The sequence below is a fragment of the Euprymna scolopes genome, chromosome 12, assembly GCF_053919585.1.
Source record: "Euprymna scolopes isolate OS-2025 chromosome 12, ASM5391958v1, whole genome shotgun sequence".
NCBI lineage: Eukaryota > Metazoa > Mollusca > Cephalopoda > Sepiida > Sepiolidae > Euprymna > Euprymna scolopes.
Window position 1 is genome coordinate 114,064,417 of NC_136493.1, and position 18,914 is coordinate 114,083,330.

The 18,914-nt window shown below is 34.5% G+C and overlaps 1 protein-coding gene across 1 annotated transcript in view; it reads left to right on the plus strand.

The window, feature by feature from the left end:
* Positions 1-18,914, plus strand: part of LOC145291462 (RING finger protein 17-like) — a 191,442-nt gene that overhangs the window by 110,274 nt on the left and 62,254 nt on the right. The window contains exons 21-26 of the mRNA XM_080137321.1: positions 1,979-2,094; positions 6,311-6,413; positions 6,880-7,055; positions 10,285-10,347; positions 15,272-15,329; positions 17,172-17,277. Coding sequence (XP_079993447.1) covers positions 1,979-2,094; positions 6,311-6,413; positions 6,880-7,055; positions 10,285-10,347; positions 15,272-15,329; positions 17,172-17,277 — 622 coding nt within the window. The remainder of the gene's footprint in view (positions 1-1,978; positions 2,095-6,310; positions 6,414-6,879; positions 7,056-10,284; positions 10,348-15,271; positions 15,330-17,171; positions 17,278-18,914) is intronic.

Genomic DNA, 18,914 nt, shown 5'->3' on the forward strand with positions numbered 1-18,914 from the left:
AAAGTTATGAAAAATGTTTTCACGACAACTAACCAATTCAGCTAAATTTGGAAGTTAAATAAATTCATTGCAAAAATCCTTTAAAAGATAAATATTAGTTTTCTGGGTCTATTCCAAAGATAATTAGTGAAGTCCTAAGATATTGAATTAAATAAAACACCTTGTTTGTACAAAAAAATAGCTTAATTAGTCCCCAAAAAGCAAGTAATTCTGAATTATGAAGTCATGATATTAAAAGGAGGTAGGGGGGGTGCCAGTTTTTTTTTATTTTTATTTTATTTTTTTTTTTTTGGCAGACGTGCATCCGTACATTCTTATCCTGAACGTTTGTATCATTTTTAACATTTTTTTAATTTAATTATTTTTTATGATCCTGTTTTTAAAATAAATGTTCTTTTAATTATTGTTCAAGATTATATAAAAATTATGTTATGCTGAAAGTTTCACATTCATACGAGGTAGGAAATTATTAAAATCTCGCATATAAAAATTATGCGAAATCTGTAATTTAAAAAAATTGTAGAAATACTTTTGCTATTATAATTTTTTTGTGTGAAAATATTAAATAAACAATGCTTAATTCAATGATAATATTGGTAGTTCGAGAAATTAATTTTTCTTTTCAGTTATATCGAATTCATTAATACAGACTTTAGGGGCTTTTTTCATAATGTTCCTGTAAAAATTAAATAATTTTTTTTTAAATTGTTATAATTTATGATGCATTATTTTCATAAAAAAGTAAAAATAAATTCAGTTTATTTTTTTTTTACTACAGAAAACCATAACTTTAGTAAAGGTATTTTTTGTTTAAACAAAATAATACATTCCCACTAAGATTTAAATAAAAATAATTGGTTCATTATATTCCGTGATCATTATTTTATAAATACTGAAAATTTCATTAAAATTGGTTAGTTTCTTGATTTTTGGTGAATTTTTAAGTAAAGGGAGGGGTCAAAATGTTTATACATTTAGAGCATCAGCATTCATTTTGCATGCACCTAGTGTAAAGAGATCATCTCACATTATCATCTTGAAGAAAGGAAGATAATTCAGCAATAATTCAAACTTGCAAGATCAGTCTTGTAATTCTTATGATTTCCTATTAATCAATTTTATTCATTTAAAAATAATTTTGTTGAAAAAAAAAAGAAACTAAAACTAATTGATTAATTAGCATGATTTTTGGAATATAATCTTTTCATTCCGTCATGGGTATGTACGTACAAATTTTGGGTTTGTATTACTGTACACATAGATTCAAAAAAGTTGTCAAAAAACAAATATATAACAAATAAATGTTATCAAAGGCAAGATAAGTTACTTTTCTACCAAACTGGATATATTTTTTGTGTTTTTATTCAATGTAACATGTTTATTCAGCTCGAAAACCATACAGTGTTTACCGATCTATTGGAACATTCAAGATGGCGTCTGATTCTCTCTTTAACAAGGTAAGTGTGGGAAAAGATGTTATAAATAAAAAAAAACGGATAAAATACTGTTAAAAACTCGCTCAATATATGTTACCGTGACATAGGTTGACATATTCAGCGGGTTTTTAATAGTATTTTGTATAGTTTTTTATTTATAACACCTTTTTCCAAACTTACCGTGTTAAAGAGAGTGTGAGACGCCATCTTGAATTTTCGAATACATCAGTAAACACTGTATGTTTTTCGAGCTGAATAAATATGTTACATTGAATAAAAACACAAAAAATATATCCAGTTTGGCAGAAAAGTAACTTATCTTGCCTTTGATAACATTTATTTGTTATATATTTGTTTTTTGACAACTTTTTCGAATCTATGTATACAGTAATACAAACCCCAAATTTTTTTTGCATTTTGTTTTTTAATATAGGAGGAATTCTGGACAACCCACCTTAGAAGCATGTATGTATAGATTTCAGAAACTTTTTCTTAACTGTGGTGAGAACTTAGAGATGAATATATTTTTTTATTCCTTCTAGGTCCACAGATGATGATGACTCGAAGCTATACCCCATCTGAGCCAAGATATAAACATGAAGTATTAGAAGTAATGGCCACCTACATAGAAAATCCAGAATCTTTTTTTGTTCAAAAGGTAACTACTTTAAAAATAAAAAAAAATACAAGAATGGACATGCTGAGTGTAATACAGGAAGTGATTTAAAAAAAAAAAACATAACGAAAGGAGGAAATAATCATCAGAACAAAAGTATAAGATTTAAGAAAAACAGTAGGGGAGGGAAGTTGTTCACCAAGGCACACAAAGCTTACCTGAAATAGGATTGTTAATCAAGGTGTGTGGGGTGGGGTGGAGGAGACCGGACATAAGATCAATATATTTAGAGTTAGTTTACAAACAGTTTGGGAGTGGGAATGAGTTTTATGAACCGACTTGAGTTGAGGACAGTTAACAGCAACTGACTTTAGCTAACTGACAGTGTTGGCCTCAACAAACAGCTAAGATGTGGATGTTAGCAGTTGGAGGGTCGTTTTCCACAATGGTGTCACACGCACGCATCCTGAGTACAATGGATATCTGTAGAATATGTCAGAGTCTCTGTTTTCGTTTGTTTTTCTCAAGTTTATTTTCTATATTTGTGAACCAATGTTCGTCCTCAGCATTCGCCAATGTGTGAGAGATGATGACATGGGTAGAACAAGAATGGAAGATGAAAGAGAAAAGAACCATGACATTCAGTTGTCGAGCGGTAGCACATGCAGTTAAAAAATGTTAAATCTGACACAGTGCTGCCAAAAATACGCTACTACAAATCTAGACACTTTACTGTCAAAACTCAACTTTAGAACACAATGCACTGCTGACAACACTGGCTACTCTGACAAATCAAAATCACGCTGTCTTTATCCAACTGGAAGTATCTCATTTGAATGTCATGTGATAACATTACAAGCATATAAAGAGACAGGTGGACATTTTTAAAAATTTCTTTCTTCATTTTCCTTGTCTACACAGAACTCCACAGGCTGTACACAAACAGGTTTGTACTAATTTTTAATCACATGGTTTCACACTTGAGATAAGCCTTTACAATCTGTGTATTTAGCAATAAAAATACTATTTCAAACTTAAACTTGACAAATGGATTTAGATAAATAGATCAGCCATTTTGTTTACTAATTTGGAGTGAAAATGTTGACTCATTATATAGATTAGAATTGTCTGTGTGTCTAGCTAGAGAGAAATAAGCTAGTCGGAAAAGAAAAAGGGGGATGGGTAGAGGGATAGGGAAAGTGAGGAATGGTTGGAAAAAAAAAGGTAAAAAGAGGTAGAGAGAGGTTTTAATAAAAATAAACTTTTGCAACATCAAATAGCTCTGCTAGTCTTCTATAAATATAAAAGCGAAAATGTATGTATGTATGTATGTTCGCTTTTTGTGTATGTCCAAGAAAGGCTTTTTTTCCGAGAAGCGATCAGTCGACTCACTTCTTAAAACTTCTTATATCACGCCTAAATGATAATATCTACGAGTTAACAACCGGGGTCGCCTATCTATTTAATTTGCCCGACTTTCAAAAGATAAATATTCAAGATTTTTCGATCGTCGCATGTGCATTAAGCTTTTTCGTATAAAAAAAGAAGCGAACAGATTCACGGTAAATAAAACACTATCCCGCACTCAAAGTTGGCGTCATTAAGTTGTCAAAAACGGGCACATGCCGTTAAACGTCGCACGTTTTTTTTTCATACTTTGTTATTTTCCAACTACGCATCAAGGCTTTTTTTTTTTTTTTTTTTTAAACAAACACACCCGGCCAACAATTTTTGTTTTCATTTATCGGGTACCCCCCCCCCCCGCTAGTTAATAATAAGAATGATTTATTTCTGGTTTGAGCCTCAAGAGTTTCTTACTAACTTGACCCCACGTTATAATTGAAGGAGAGCAGGAAATGGATCTTGGATTTATTTTAGCAGTCACTTTGCTTATTTTGCCCTTTAGTCTTCATATTTTATGAGCAATGTTTCCGATAAACAGGGAAGAATTACTGTTTTCTGGGTTGGAATTTGTTCCATAGCGTTGTCAACTTTTTGACCTTGAAGTATTTTTTTTTTTAACTTACGTAAAGTAGTTTTTATCATCCTTTCACAAAGATTGTTGTGTAGAAGGTTTAAGATATAGTGATGTTAGTTTGATCCCTTAATATATTTTTCTACAAAGACGGTACAGTTAGAAATAAATGAAAGCATGTATTATTATTGTTAGTATTAATTATTATCATTCACTGCTGGGAGCAAAAATGGTGGCCATTTTTAATCGAAATTTGCTACTGACAATAAATATAATTTTTTTTTTTTCTGATAAGTAATCTGAGCTAAGAAGTTAAAAAAAAAAATTTAATTTTCTCGTTCCTAACAACATGGACTGACAATAAAGAAAATAAAATGGCTGTTTAGAGTGAAATGTTGATTTTTTTTAAGAGGCTATTATTTGGGATTGTGTCTCACAAGGAAATGTGCGGCAGTAAAATGTCTGTTCAGATTACATTTAAACTTTGCAAGTTAGTAGAGTCAAGGAAACAGGGAGGGGATTCCAAAGTCTAGTAGTTTGAAGGAAGAAACTATTAGAGTAGAAGGCTTTCTGATATCTAGAGACTTCAACAGTTGAAAGTGTTGAATTTTGCTGCTTCTCTGGTTAGTTAGGAGTATTTACATCGAGGGGGCACAAGTGCTAAGAGTTCATCAGAATATATTCTCTTAAAGTACTTTTAAAACCGGTACAAGGATACAATATTACAGTAATGGGACAAAGGTTGGAGCTTGACTAAATTATGGCTTTATATAGTATACTCTTTGGTGTGAGTAATTTTCTAACATGTTAGAGGGAGCCTACCTTTACAGCAACCTTTGCCATGTCCTCAGTTTATGTTGCCTGTGAACGTTAAGCTGAGGAGTTTGATTAATACGGCTTTTATTATCCTTTCATTATGATTGTTATGTAGAAAGGTTAAGATGTCATTATTAAAAAAAATTTGTTTCTGTACTGACGACATGTGAATGAATTAGTTGCTTTTCTTTTTAGTTCTTTATAATCTGTATATATAAAAGCGAAAATGTATGTATGTATGCTTTTCCTCGATGTCCACAAAAGGCTTCTTTCAGAGAAGTGCTCGCTCGGTTCACAACTTCTTAAAACTTTTTATATTATCTATAAATTGTAATATCTCACAGTTAACCACGGAGCTCGCCTGTCTATTTAATTTTATTTGACTTTCAAACGTTAATTATTCGACATTTCCCGCATCGGCACGCGTTACATTCGGTTTTCGGTATTAAAAAAAGCGAAACTCGACTCTAATCACTAGTCGAAAGCCAGTGGTCTCTAGAGAGCTAAGTAACATTTGGTCAATGTCGACTTCGTCATATCAGACAGTAGCTTTCATTTCAAGATGAGACACTCCCCCTAATAAACAGGGAGCGGGTATTTAAAAACAAACAAACCGATTTATTGACCTCATTAAAAACTGTCCCGCACAAAATGCTAACTGCTGAATAGCTATCCCCGTCACGTCAATCAAAAACGCACACCTGTTTTTTTTTTTTTTTTCACACTTTACTATTTTCCAACTGCGCGTCGTCAAGGCTTCGTTTTTTTTTTTACGGGCACCTGTTTTTTTTCACATTTCGGGTTTTTTTCACACACACCTACAAACACCCGGGCAACGCCAGGTACCCCTCGCTAGTATAATATAAATCTCGCCTATCTGTTTAAATGTATGTTTATATGTCTGCCTAAAACTTTCGACAGAGGTGATGGATTTTCACAAGATCGATATTATTTTGAAGCTCGCCTCTTCGGATGACAAATATCGAAAAACTGGCTAAAAACATGAATCTCTTCACTCTCAACTGGGCACTTTTCTATAAGAAGGGGTTGCTTTCTTCGCCGATATTTTCAAAAGTTATGCCCTCTTTTCGATTGGCTAGCCTTCATTTAAACCTTCGCCATTTGAACATGTTTTACATGTATTTTGTCTGTCATACATAAATAAAACACGAAAAACAAGTTTAAAAACAAGGTAACATAAAAAATATTTAGGATTAGTTTAAAAAAAAAAAAAAAAAAATACTTAACGTTTTTGCACTAGAGATTCCGTCTGCCGTCTTCCGGTTTGGCGATGGATGCAACGGTAAAGACGTCACATTTTTTTATTGTGTTCTTTTCCTCCTTCGCGGTACGGGTTGGAGCCTACCTGCTTGCTACCACTTTTTTGCTCAACATACACTTCCAAACACCCGGGCAACACCGGACACCAAGGCTAGTATACTAATTTTTTTGTTTTTTTTTTTACAGCTTGGCGAAGAATACAAATATCTGGTGAAATCAATGAAGAAAATGCAACAGATCTACAATGCGGATACGAAAGATCTGTGGGTTATTTATTGCCCTATAAAAAGTAAGTTTATTTTTTCACTGAATCTTTTTTTTGCTTCCATTTTTTAATACGTCCTTCAAATTATTTTTGTAAGTAGACAACCAGACGTTATCAGCATGGATATTTCACCAGACTACAACAGGGTCTGCTGACTGCAATATGGTTGTCTTCAAGTCCAACGTAAACAAGTTCTTGATGAGCTGTCCCCTTAAGTAATCAAATTTACCAAATTTCCACTACTAATGATTACTATGACATTGTCCCATGGACTACTATACACTAATTAATCCTTACCCTCAAGTGGCCTCCGGGCCTTGATAAGTGGTGGTTTTTGTTTTGGAGAAAAAATTCTTTTGTTGTAGGGATGACTCGGACAACAATTTTGGAATGGTACAAGTGGGATGATCACAGCCTGTGCAGTGAACGTGCGAGACAATGTCCATAATAATCATAACATGAAACTAATTATTGCTTGCTTCTCTTGCAGATCTTGTGTGTGCTTGTCGTTGTCCTGACGATGGCTATTGGTATCGGGCACAAATAACAGATTTACCTGGTGAACAAATGGTTAATGTTTGTTATGTTGACTACGGCAACACGGATAAAGTATCTTATCACAACCTTCGGAAGTTATTGGATTTGTTTCTGATGTTACCTGTTCAGGTGAGTGAAAGAAGTGGATACGTTTCTTGTGTAAATGTTTATGGGAACAAAATTTTGAAGTAGTTGGTAAAAGCAAATTCACTTAGTGAAATTGTATCGTCGCCAAAGATCTTTATTGATTCATTTAGAAAGCGTTGTTGGAATTGAACCTGCCAGTGCACGAGTGATTCAACGAAATAAGCAATATTTGCATATTGATGAATTTTATTAATTTAATATGTGAAATTCTACTTCATCAGCAGAATTAGTCTTTACAACCATGCTCATTATAAGTAGGAGCTCTGATTTGAGTCTGACGTAGGAGCTTCAATTTTAATCTCACCTGTGTTTCCGATATGAACTGTAGTCAGAGGGGGCGGGGTGTAATTTTATTATATAGTTGTCGTCTCAGTTTGAAGACATTACATTTATTCCCTTTTGCATTCAAACTTTGTGTATCTCCCCTATGAGTGGAGCAGTCTGGTGAGGAAATAATGGTTTCTTCTAAGTATAATAGAATACTTTTCTTTAGAAAATCGAGTCCTCTAAGCAATATCATAAAATGTAAACAAATGAATAGAATTCATTTCTTCTACTCTAGTAGCAGGTTCGTTGGTTCATATGGTTGAGATTCAGATTTCAGTGGTTATGATTGTTAATGACTATCATCCAGGTTGTAAATCCCAGTATTGATGCATTAACCATATCTAGCCACACTGATGAATTTTGGAACACTTCATAATTACTAGCAGTAGTTATTATAGTAATTATCATCAACTGAATGGCTCTCATATCGAGGAAGCAGCCTGTTTTGATAAGCTTCTGGAACTGGTTTTCACTTCTGACCTGAAATAAAACTTGCATGTAATCTGTTGCCAAGTTCGCTGGAAAAATGGTTGGATCATTCCACTGCTCCAGAAGTTATTTCACTCCAAACGCAATCCTCTACATGTATAAGAGCTATATACATCTTAAGATGGAGTACTGCTGTCACATCAGTTTCTTTCCTAGAACTGTCCGCCTGTGGAACTCTATACCGCAAGGCTGCTTTCCAGCTGACTACAACATCGTCATTTTCAAGTCTAATGTAAACAAGTTCTTGTTGAATCGTCCTCTTAAATAATCAAATTCTACACAATTTTCACCACTAGTAATCGTCTCACTGACACTCATTAATCCTTATTCTTGAATAGTCTTTATATGTTGATTAAAAGAGACTCGCTTGTAAAAGAAAATTTTTTTTTTAAATTGTGACCAACCTGTTAAGAAATTCTTTTTCTATATTGTTCTTATGGCTAAAATAAAAGTAAAGCAAGCTATCATTTTGCCATCTAATTTACATGTTTATGGTATGTCTGACCACGCTATGTGGATTGGATGAAAATAGTCACTTTTTCCCTGACTGCTCACAGACATTAAAGAGAGGGTGCAATCAACATAGAGTAAGAGGACACGAGATATAAACATAGAGACATGAGTGACCAACAGCTAATTAGAAAAAATGAGATAGAAATATTTTCAAACTTAACTCAATCCCAAAACTAAGATATATATTTGAGCATGCGTTTTGTGTTATTAAAGTGTTATTGGAAAAGGCCTTATGTTAATCAACTTATTTTTTTTTATTTTTATTGATTTAAAAAAAAAATATTTTTCACTTTTTCACCCCAAACAAGGCATATTGCCACTTGGATGTAAGGAACTACTATTTAGGACCGTGTCTAACAAGAGACTGTGGGGAGTTGAGCAGCAAGATGTCTGTTCATATTGCATTTAAACCTCCACAGGTTAGTTCAGTCAGGGATTAGAAATGAGGGAATTCCAAAATCTAGCAATCTTTTTTTAAAATTTTTTTTTATTAAATATGAATCCTAAATAATCTCTATTAATCTCGAACTGTGTATTGAACGGATACCATAATGTTAGTTCACTGTACTCTATCATAAGAAATGTCCATCCAAAATTTAATTCAGATCAGTCCAGTAGTTTCTGAGAAAACGTCTAGAGTAAATCTGGTATTGTGGTGACTAATTTTTATTAATCCCTAACTGTGCATTGAACAGATACCATGGCACATAGTTTGTTGCATTTTATAACAAAGGCCCATACAAAATTTCAGCCAGATCCGCCCAGTAGTTTCTGAGAAAAAGTGGAACAAACACGGATCCAGAGAAATATGATATGAATAATAATAATAAAAAAACACACTTGACTTTGACATTTATTTAACTCCCATTTAGATAAAAGAAATAATACTAAAAAATAGTACCAGCACTATATAATTCTAGCATTAGAGAAAAGAAAGACAGCAATTCTACCAGGAATGCCCAACATGTTGAGATAATTAAACAGGTAGAAAACTGCTATGATGATTGCGAAGTAGACAGCCAAATAGATTGGGGACAAGCACCAAAATCCTCTGCTTGTGATGATGCTGAAAGAATCCTTTAGAAAAAAAGTCCAGCGAAGAGAAATAAATTCTAAGGTACCAGAAATAGTGTGTGTAAAATCTGGACACTGGATATTCGCTAGTTGTTATACCAATTTCCATCACCTTCACATCATTCACTCATCTTGCTGGTTCACTAAACTATTCATCTAGCATTTCTATGTTTAAATGAGGTATAGTTGGTCTCTGTGCTAGGTGCTGCACTCTCCCAGGTATTATCTCCTCCTTTCAGATGGGGAGATATTACCGATTGCTTGAAGCCCGTCTATTAAAGAATGACGATAGGTTTACTATTTTTTGCTCCCGACAAAAGTATCCTCAGAAATCAAGTAAATTGGATTCCATGAACAAAGCTTCTTTTCTAGAACTGCCCACATGTGAAACTCTGATCTATTGGCCTGCTTTCCAGCTGACTACAATGTGGTTGTCTTCAAGCCCAATGTAAATATATTCTTGTTGAGCTGTCCCCTTAAGTAATCAAATTATACCCAATTTCTACTGACGATTACTATGATGTTGTTCCAATAACTACCGTATACTCATTAACCTTTGAGTGGCCTTCAGGCCTTGATAAGAGATGACTCCATTGTAAAAAAAAAAAAAAAAATTTTTTTTAATAAAATAAAACTTATCCAAACAAACAATTTTCAATAGTAGCTCCTTGGACCCAAGTGGCAATATACCTGTTTGGAGTAAAAATTAAAAATAAACTTAAAATTTTTTTTTTTTAAATTTATGTGTACAAACATGAATATCTTGTATTGTAGGATTATTACCTTTTTTTTTTTTTTTTTTTGATAGGCCAAGCGGTGTGCATTAGCCTACGTGGAACCTGTAGATCCAGCTGTTGGTTGGACTGAAGAAGTAAGTTTTTTTTTTTTTTTTTTTTTCTTCCAATTCACACAAAAATCAATTGATTTTTTATGAAGATTTGTAAGTTCTGCATTCTACAAGATCTGAAGAAGTTTAACATCTTGCAACAATATTTTTTAAATAAAAAAGACGGAATTGGTTAAATCGGTTGTAGAAGAGAAAGGATTAATTATAAAGATTGATGGTGTAAAAATAATGCAATAAAAATGGTTTGATACTGTCTTTTTAAATGAGGAACTATTTCGAGTTAGAATATATTTATTATTACACATGTAATTACAAGAAAAACGCATTTCAAATGTTTCCATATGCTATAAGAACCGTGATTTTCAAGAAAATGTATTCTTACAGGATGCTGCCATGTCTTTTTGTGCATCGTTGAAGATTAAAAAAAATGCATTAAAACATCTTTTTTTTTCTTTTTTTTTTTTACACAGGCATCACCACATTATCAAGGCCAAGAGGCCACTCAAGGATAAGGGTTAAAGAGTGTACAGTAGAAATTGGAAAATATAGTAATCATTAGTAATGAAAATTTGGTAAATTTGTTAACTTATATGAAACAGCTTATCAAGAACTTATTTACGTTAGACTTGAAGACAACTATATTGTAGTCAGCCGGAAAGCAGGAAAACGGAAGACAATTCCACAGGCGTGCAGTTCTAAGAAAGAAGCTTTGTTCATGGAATCTACGTTTAGGTTTAGGAACAGATAAAGAGTGGGGGGAATTATTGATAGTGTTTTCAGCTAGACGAGTGTTTCTTGTGAAAGTTTGGTGAGGGGGGGGACCATAGACTGAAGCTCAGTCGAACACTTTCCATGAAAATAACGATACATCAGAGACAAACTCGCAACATCTCTTTTGTGAGATAGAGGTTGCAGGGAAGAGCAAAGGACATCTCCTACGAGGCTACAAAACTTTGATTTTAACCCCAAAACGTTCTTAACGTTATAATTTAAAAAATATACACAGAGTGGTCCAGAAAAAAAAAAAAGATGAATTCAAGGAAAAAAACTGATGAGCAGCAAAGTGGAAAGATGTTTCTTTTGTGAGTCATGGCAAAGTGTAAAGACGCTTGAAAAGTTTTTTTTTTTAAATTATAAGTTAGTTTAATTCTTAAAAAAATTCTTTCTGATGTAGCTTTTGAGATTTTCCGAAGAATACCAAAAATTATGAAGATCTTAAAACAGTAATTCCATTATTTGTTGGAGTACTGGGATTAATTATTAAAGACTCAAATCAGCTAAGAGAAAAGTATACCAGACAGTCGATGCCTTTAAACGTACAAAAGAGATGTCTTTATTATGAATCTAGTGGAAGAACTATTGACCATCCAGAAAGACGTTAACTTATATGACAGAGCTGTTAGCTGCAAAACACAAAAAGATGACTTTAGGGAAAGAACTATTGACCACCCAGAAAGATGAGCGACAAAGTGAGACAGAGCCATGGATAAACAGAAAGACGCTCGACACATTTTATTTTTTAAGTAGTTGAATTCTTTTCCTTGCTTACTTTCCACAACCGTGTAAATCGATCTATAAAAAAAGTTTTTAAAAAAATTTAGAAGGCAACTTGTAGCATTTAAGCTGAAAAATATTTGTTTTGTTACCCACTGGCTGTATATGTGATGCTATAAATGGGTCAGAGGAGAGGAAGTGTCGAGTGAATGTTTATCAAATGACAAAAATACAGAAAGTTTGAAGAGTAAAATTTAACGTTGGTTCTAAAAATAGATTCCTTTCACACAGTGGAAATATTTACATGATTAACGCTCTGATCCCCATCTGGCATCAATTGAAATCGATGGCTCTCGTCTAGGAGAAGCCTCATGTTTTGACAAGCTTCTGGGTTTGTCCTTTACTCCTGATCTGAAATGGAACACGTACATCAAGTCTGTTGCCAAGGTTGCTGGAAAGATGGTGGGATCCTTCTACCACTCCAGAAGATATCTCACTACTGATGCAATTCTCTATCTATATAAAAGCCAAGTACGTCCAAGGATGGAATACTGCTGCCATATCTGGGCAGGAGCTTCTAAAAACAGCCTATCCTTCCTTGACAGAGTACAAAATAGACTTTGTGGTTTAGTGGGGGATACCCTTTTCTCTACTCTGCAACCTCTCTCCCACAGAAGAGATGTTGCAAGCCTATCTTTGTTTTATTGTTATTTCCATGGCAGGTGCTCGTCTGAACTCCAATCTCTGGTCCCCCCTCGCCAATCTTTTACGAAAAACACTCGTCTAGCTGAATCCACTGTCAAAAATTTTCCCCACTCTTTATCTGTGCCTAAATCAAAACGTAGATTCCATGAACAAAGCTTCTTTCTTAGAACTGCACGCCTGTGGAACTCTGTTCCGTCTGCCTGCTTCCCACCTGACTACAACTTGGATGTCTTCAAGTCCAACGTAAACAAATTCCTGATGAACCGCCCCCTTAAGTAAACACTTCATTAAATCTCCACACTAACGTACTGTACTTGCAATAACCCTTATCTCTGAGTGGCTTCCAGCCCTTGATAAGTGGTGACCACCGTGTAAAAAAAAAAAAAAAAAAAAATATTTTTTTCAGAAATTCAGCATCATCGGGTCTTATCCTTACAGTGAAACAAGATTTTATTTAAAATCTGTTTTAACTGTAAGAATCGGGCCCAGTGATGCTGCATTGTTAATGAAGTCAGCAGCAGAAGTATGTATGCACATATATAGCCAATAATGTGTGTGTGACACCACATGGCCTTCCCTCCGACAAGCCGCCGACCACATAGTTGTGTGCCATGGATTACTACCTCCATCTCTTCATCGATCTCGTTGGCTATGTCATCATCTTTTGGTTCACACTGGTGACTGCCGACGGAAGGCACGCGGGTCACAAAGTAGAAATATTAAAGTAAAACAAACACGAAAAACACAAATTTCACACGTATTTGACGGTGTGAATGTGTGTGTCTTCTCCCCGTTCTATCTGACATTCGTCTGTCAGTCGCAATTCATCTCCATTTCTGTTTCGCAGTCAACTCTAAAAACTGCCCAACCGTTGTCGTTATCAGCTCCCATCTGCCACAAACAAAATCTAGTTGTCAACTGTCTTCTCTGTGTTAGTATCTAAAGTCGTCCCCATCCCCCCCGGCCACCTGGAAACTGCCCTTCCCTTTTAATCTCTTCTGTAGGCTTCTATTGTCATTGTCAAATCAAAAAGGCTCGATCTAAAAATACCTACAGATTCATTGTTTGCTACTTCCTATTTCATTGTACATTTGTATGAGACTTCCTGTCTATTGTACCCCCCCCCTCAGCACTTAGTGAGTCATGGGTCACCTTCATAGTATCACATGTGTATGAATGCATATACTATAACACTTGGTTAAAAGATTATTCGTTTTATGTAAAACTGTTAATGATAACAAGTTGCCAGTGAGAAACAACCTGCACTTCATCACTGTTGTTGCCCTTTCAGATGTGAGACGGGAAGTTGCTAGCCGAGTAGGGATCACAACAACTATCAGTGATCAATGCCATCTCCGTCATGGATGGGAATCAATGTGACGTTAAAGAGAAGCTTCATCAGCCGTCAAACCATTAACAGCATCTCAGGAAGAGACAAAACTACAGATGGCTAGAACCCCCACCCACCTCTGTCCTATTGATATGAGAATCTTCCCTTTTGAGGCCCTCTCTCCAAGTTTAGAGACACCCTGGCTCCAGTGTAAGACACTCAACTGCCTAAGAAGAGGAAGATAATGATCAAAACTGACGCAACCATTTGCGAATGTGGACTGGAGGACTATATAATGCAACACTACCTGCACGAGAAGGACACTAGGAACTTAGCAGTCCAGCTAATTTTAAAAGATGCTCTAGATACCTCCAGACTCAAGTTCTGAAAGCATTTCTACAACTCAAAAAATTAAAATTTCAAACCATTTGAAACATGGAAGGACGAATGGAGAAACAATACTCCCAAAAGAGGGCATATTATTGAAGATCCAACTTGGTGCCTGCCAAGTTTTGCTTCAAATAGAAGGAAACAGTAGGTAGCTGCAAACCGGATCACAACAAGACGCTGCAGGACTGCAATAAACAAACATAAGTGGAGACAAATAGACTCACCAATCTGTTTTACAAAGTACAAGGAAACACCCTCCTGCCCCCAGGATATAGACCATCTGATCATACACTGTCCGGTCCTGGATATGACCTTAAACTATATCCAATGGTGAGGCCCCAACTTGCGGGCTTTGGGGAGTGTGAAGCCACTCTTTAATTACCATTGTTCCCAGGTCCACTCTGACCCAGAGTGGTAATATCTGTTAGGGTCCCAACTATGGGTTAAATAGAAACCAACTTGAAAAAAAACAAATATATTCTATTAAAAATTTGTTCTTCAAAATCACTGAATTCGGCATTAAATAACCTGAAAAGGGTTGATATGCCGTTAAACAACCAACCAACAACAACCTACACTGTCCAGTCACTCAACTGGAAGGAGACTTTACAACAGCCGATCTATCTGGAGACAATTTCTCAGACTGGTTATAAAATAGCAGTATAGAGTTCCAACGAATATGATACTCCTACTATCTTGTCTGCTCCTTACTGTCCAACTGGTGCCAGTTTAAAGATTTTTTTAAAATACAAAAATAATGGAAACGATTGCGTAAAAAAAAAAAAAGTTGCTTCAAAGATACGTGACGAAAAAGAAGAATGGTAACTTGTTGTATTTTCGATGTTTGACTCGTAATACGTCTGCTTCAAAAGGAAATTTTGCTTTTGCATTTATTAAAAACCCATCGCGTGAGAATAAAGTTTAGATTATGCTGATAACCATTTTCTTGGCAGTAATTTACTTTTGAAGTTTAGTGTCACAAAAAAAACATGTACACTATTGACTGGCGATATTGTTTTCTCTTTTTAGGCAATTGAATGGTTGATCAATAATTTACAGTTGAAAGAATTCATAATCAAAGTTACAGGTAAAGCGAATTTAATCTTATCAAATTCTACTACATCAAAAATAATACGTAAATATTGCGTTTCTGAATATTTTAGATGAGGATTGAGTATTTGGACTACTTTGTTCTCGTCTGTTATTTTTTCACGTTTCAGTCGATGTAACCTCTGATCTTCTTCAGTTATCTCTTTGTCAAACTTTGGAATCTTTCTGTCAAACTTTGGGAATCTGCACAGAATTTTGGATAGAACTTATGTAATCCACAGGGGCAACACGCTCTTTGATCAACCATAACTGAGTAGGAGTCCTAAGTAATTCGCAATTATATTTTGAGCCTCACCCATAGTGAGGATTAAAACTTCAACCTGCAGAAGAGTAACTTTAAAACTGAATTTTACCTAGAATCCTATCCACTATGCCACAGATTCTTGTACCCAGTAAAGTCTGGCGGAATGAAGACCTGCTACCAGCATGGATTAAATAAAGGGTTCCGTTTAAAATTCCGTGCAGATTCCTAAGTTTGACAGAAAGATTCCAGAGTTCAAGAAGATACATTTGAAGAAGGTCAGAAGTTACATTGACAGAAACGTAAAAAATAACACTTAAGTTGAGAACAGTAGTCCAAAGAATCCAAATAATACGGATAAATATTTTGTTCAGTTTAAGAAATCTTTCTTCATAAAATGATCAACGATGATCAAAGCCGAAATTTTGTCTAAAAAAAAAAAAAAAAAAAAAAAAAAAAAAAAAGATGTAACTATTAAACAAGTAGAAGTCACATATTTCTTTTATTTTTTGCAAGTATGTTGCTGGTCATCTCCAAAATGCCTAGGAGTTACCGTAACCACAAATGTTACACTATCGCTTTCCTTCAAAAAAGGAGGAGCAAATGCCTTGGAGGATAGTATCATAACAAAGAAGCATATATTACACTGACCCACCCACAAAGAAAGGAAGCAGAGCTATTAACTGTGGAACAAAAAAATGATGAATTTAGGGTACAAGAATCTGTTGACCACCCAAAAAGATGAGCAGCAAAGCAGAAAGACGTTTCTTTCTTGTGACTGAATCATGACAAAACGTAAAGACGCTTGAAAAGTTATTATTTCTTTTTTTTTTTTTTTTTAATTATAAGTTAGTTTAATTCTTAAAAAACTTGGCAATTCTTTTCTGGTGTAGCTTTTGAGATTTTCCGAAGAATACCAAAAATTATGAAGATCTTAAAACAGTAATTCCATTATTTGTTGGAGTACTGGGATTAATTATTAAAGACTCAAATCAGCTTATAGAAAAGTATACCGGACAGTCGATGCCTTTAAAAGTACGAAAGAGATGTCTTTATTATGGCTAACATATAACTGAAAGTAATGGCTGAGAGGATGGCATTGTAACAACAGAACAGATACTACACTGTTGAATAGCATTCACCCTAGGTGAGTTGAACTGGCTTCCTTCAGAGGAGGAAATGTCAAGGGAATATTAAATTCACAGGTGGTCCCCAATTGCCTGTATATTATACCCCCAACCATGAATTTAATATTTGAAAGTACATTAATAAAAGTAAGAGTAGAGTTTTATCTTCAAACAATGATAACGAGTACTGCCTGTTTGTAAATCATGTTATCCTAAGATTGCTTCCCTGAGAATTATAACATGGTTATCTTCAGAGCAGAAAGTCAAACATTTTATAAGTACATTGTATGGTATATAATGTGTACCACACTTTGGCTTCAAATAATTCTCAAATAAATTGACATTTTTAATCTGTAAAAGAAAATAAACAAAAAAAAAAAAAAAACGACTCGGTTATTTTGTTCTCCTTTTTTATTTTTTTTCAAGCTACAATTGTAATTTCTTTCTCCAGATGTTACCGATTCCAGCATTGAAGTAATATTACAAGATTTGAATTCAGAGAAAATCATCAACCAAATGTTGGTAGATTTCGGATTTGCCAAAATGAAAAAGGGAGCGTAAGTACATTGTTATTCTTGGAAATTTAGTAAATAAGTTTTGAAATTTCATTGTTCCAAGGGTTAAAATCTATGATCCAAAAAGCAGTTGTGTATGTGCTTATGTCCAACTAAGAATAAAGAAAACTAAAAAAAAATATATGAAACAAACACCCACGAAGTTGGTATATTCCTGTGTCACCCTGGATGAATATTAAAAAAAAAATTTTTTTAATTATTTATTCTTTGGGGGTTAACTGGGCCAGGTTTCATCAAGATAGGGGAGTATTTTAAATGAAAATGCTGTCTTGTTCATCATATAAAGGAGAGTTGTGTGTGTGTTCAGCTAGAGAGGAATGGGCTGGGCAGAGGAGAAAGAGGGAATTTCCAAGAGGATAGAAAGAAAGATAAAGCGGTGGATAGAGAAAGATAAGTTTTAACAGAAATAAGTTAGACTTTTGACCTCGGGCAATGCCGGGTAGCCATGCAGAAAAAATTATGTTAATCTATATAAATAAAACAGATGTATGTGTGTGTGTGTGTGTGCTTGTGTGTAAATATTTAACTGATAAGCTCTTAAACTACTGGTTACATAACACTGAAATTAACAGAAAATAGTAATCGTACACTGATTATAGTTTATGATGAGTAAAATCTTTGGGTGGATGAATGTGTACAGAAATATGTTGGCAAGTTTAAATGCAAGATGTTCATTTCAACTTGCTGACATATTTCTATTAATTTTGCGTATGCAAATTCATTCGTAGTTTGAAGTGGTTTAATTTTTTAATCTATTTGTTGATGGCTTAAATGGTAGGGAACGTGGCTAGGGTTGTTAAATGTTTTGGTTTTAATTCTAGCTAATAGCACCAAAGTAATTTTTTTTTTTTTTGTTAAAGCAAGGTGCTTCTTTGAGACAAAAGCCATTCGTATCAATTGTGACTAAGTGGGAATTAGTGTTAGCGGTGAAAAATAGAAGCTTGATTTTGGATGCGTTAAAATTAACCAGCCACCTTTTGCCCTATTGCACCATGTGCTTAAGGTTGGAGGAGAGAGACTCCGGTCTTGGTTATTGTTGGTCTTTGAAATGTTTCCATAAATGTTAGTGTCTTCTGCGTATACAGGGTGACCCCAAAAAAAAAAAAACCTAAATGGAGGCCATCTAGAACATATGCTGTAGAACGGAGAAAAAAAGGCCAAAGACCCTAGTGTTTTGATATGATGTTTGGAATATAATAAACTAGTTATGACCAAAGTTTCATTTCATTTGGACAAAACATTAAGAAACGGGGGTCTAATTATAGTTGGGGCCCGTTTTTTTTTGGGGGGGGGGGGTGTCATCCTGTATGTTGACGAATGAACTTGGAATATTATTTAAGAGATCATCTATATATATAAATCTTCTATAAATATAAAAGCGAAAATGTGTGTATGTATGTTTGCATGTATGTATGTGTGTTTGTATGTCTGCCTGTTTAAATGTATGTATGTTTGTTTGTATATCTGCCTAAAACTTTCGACAGAGGTGACGGATTTTCACGAGATCAGTATCATTTTGAAGTTCGACCATTTGGACGACGAATATCGAAAAATTGGCTAAAAACATTAATTCCTTCACCCTCAGCTGGGCACTTTTCTACAGGGAGGGAGTTGCTTTT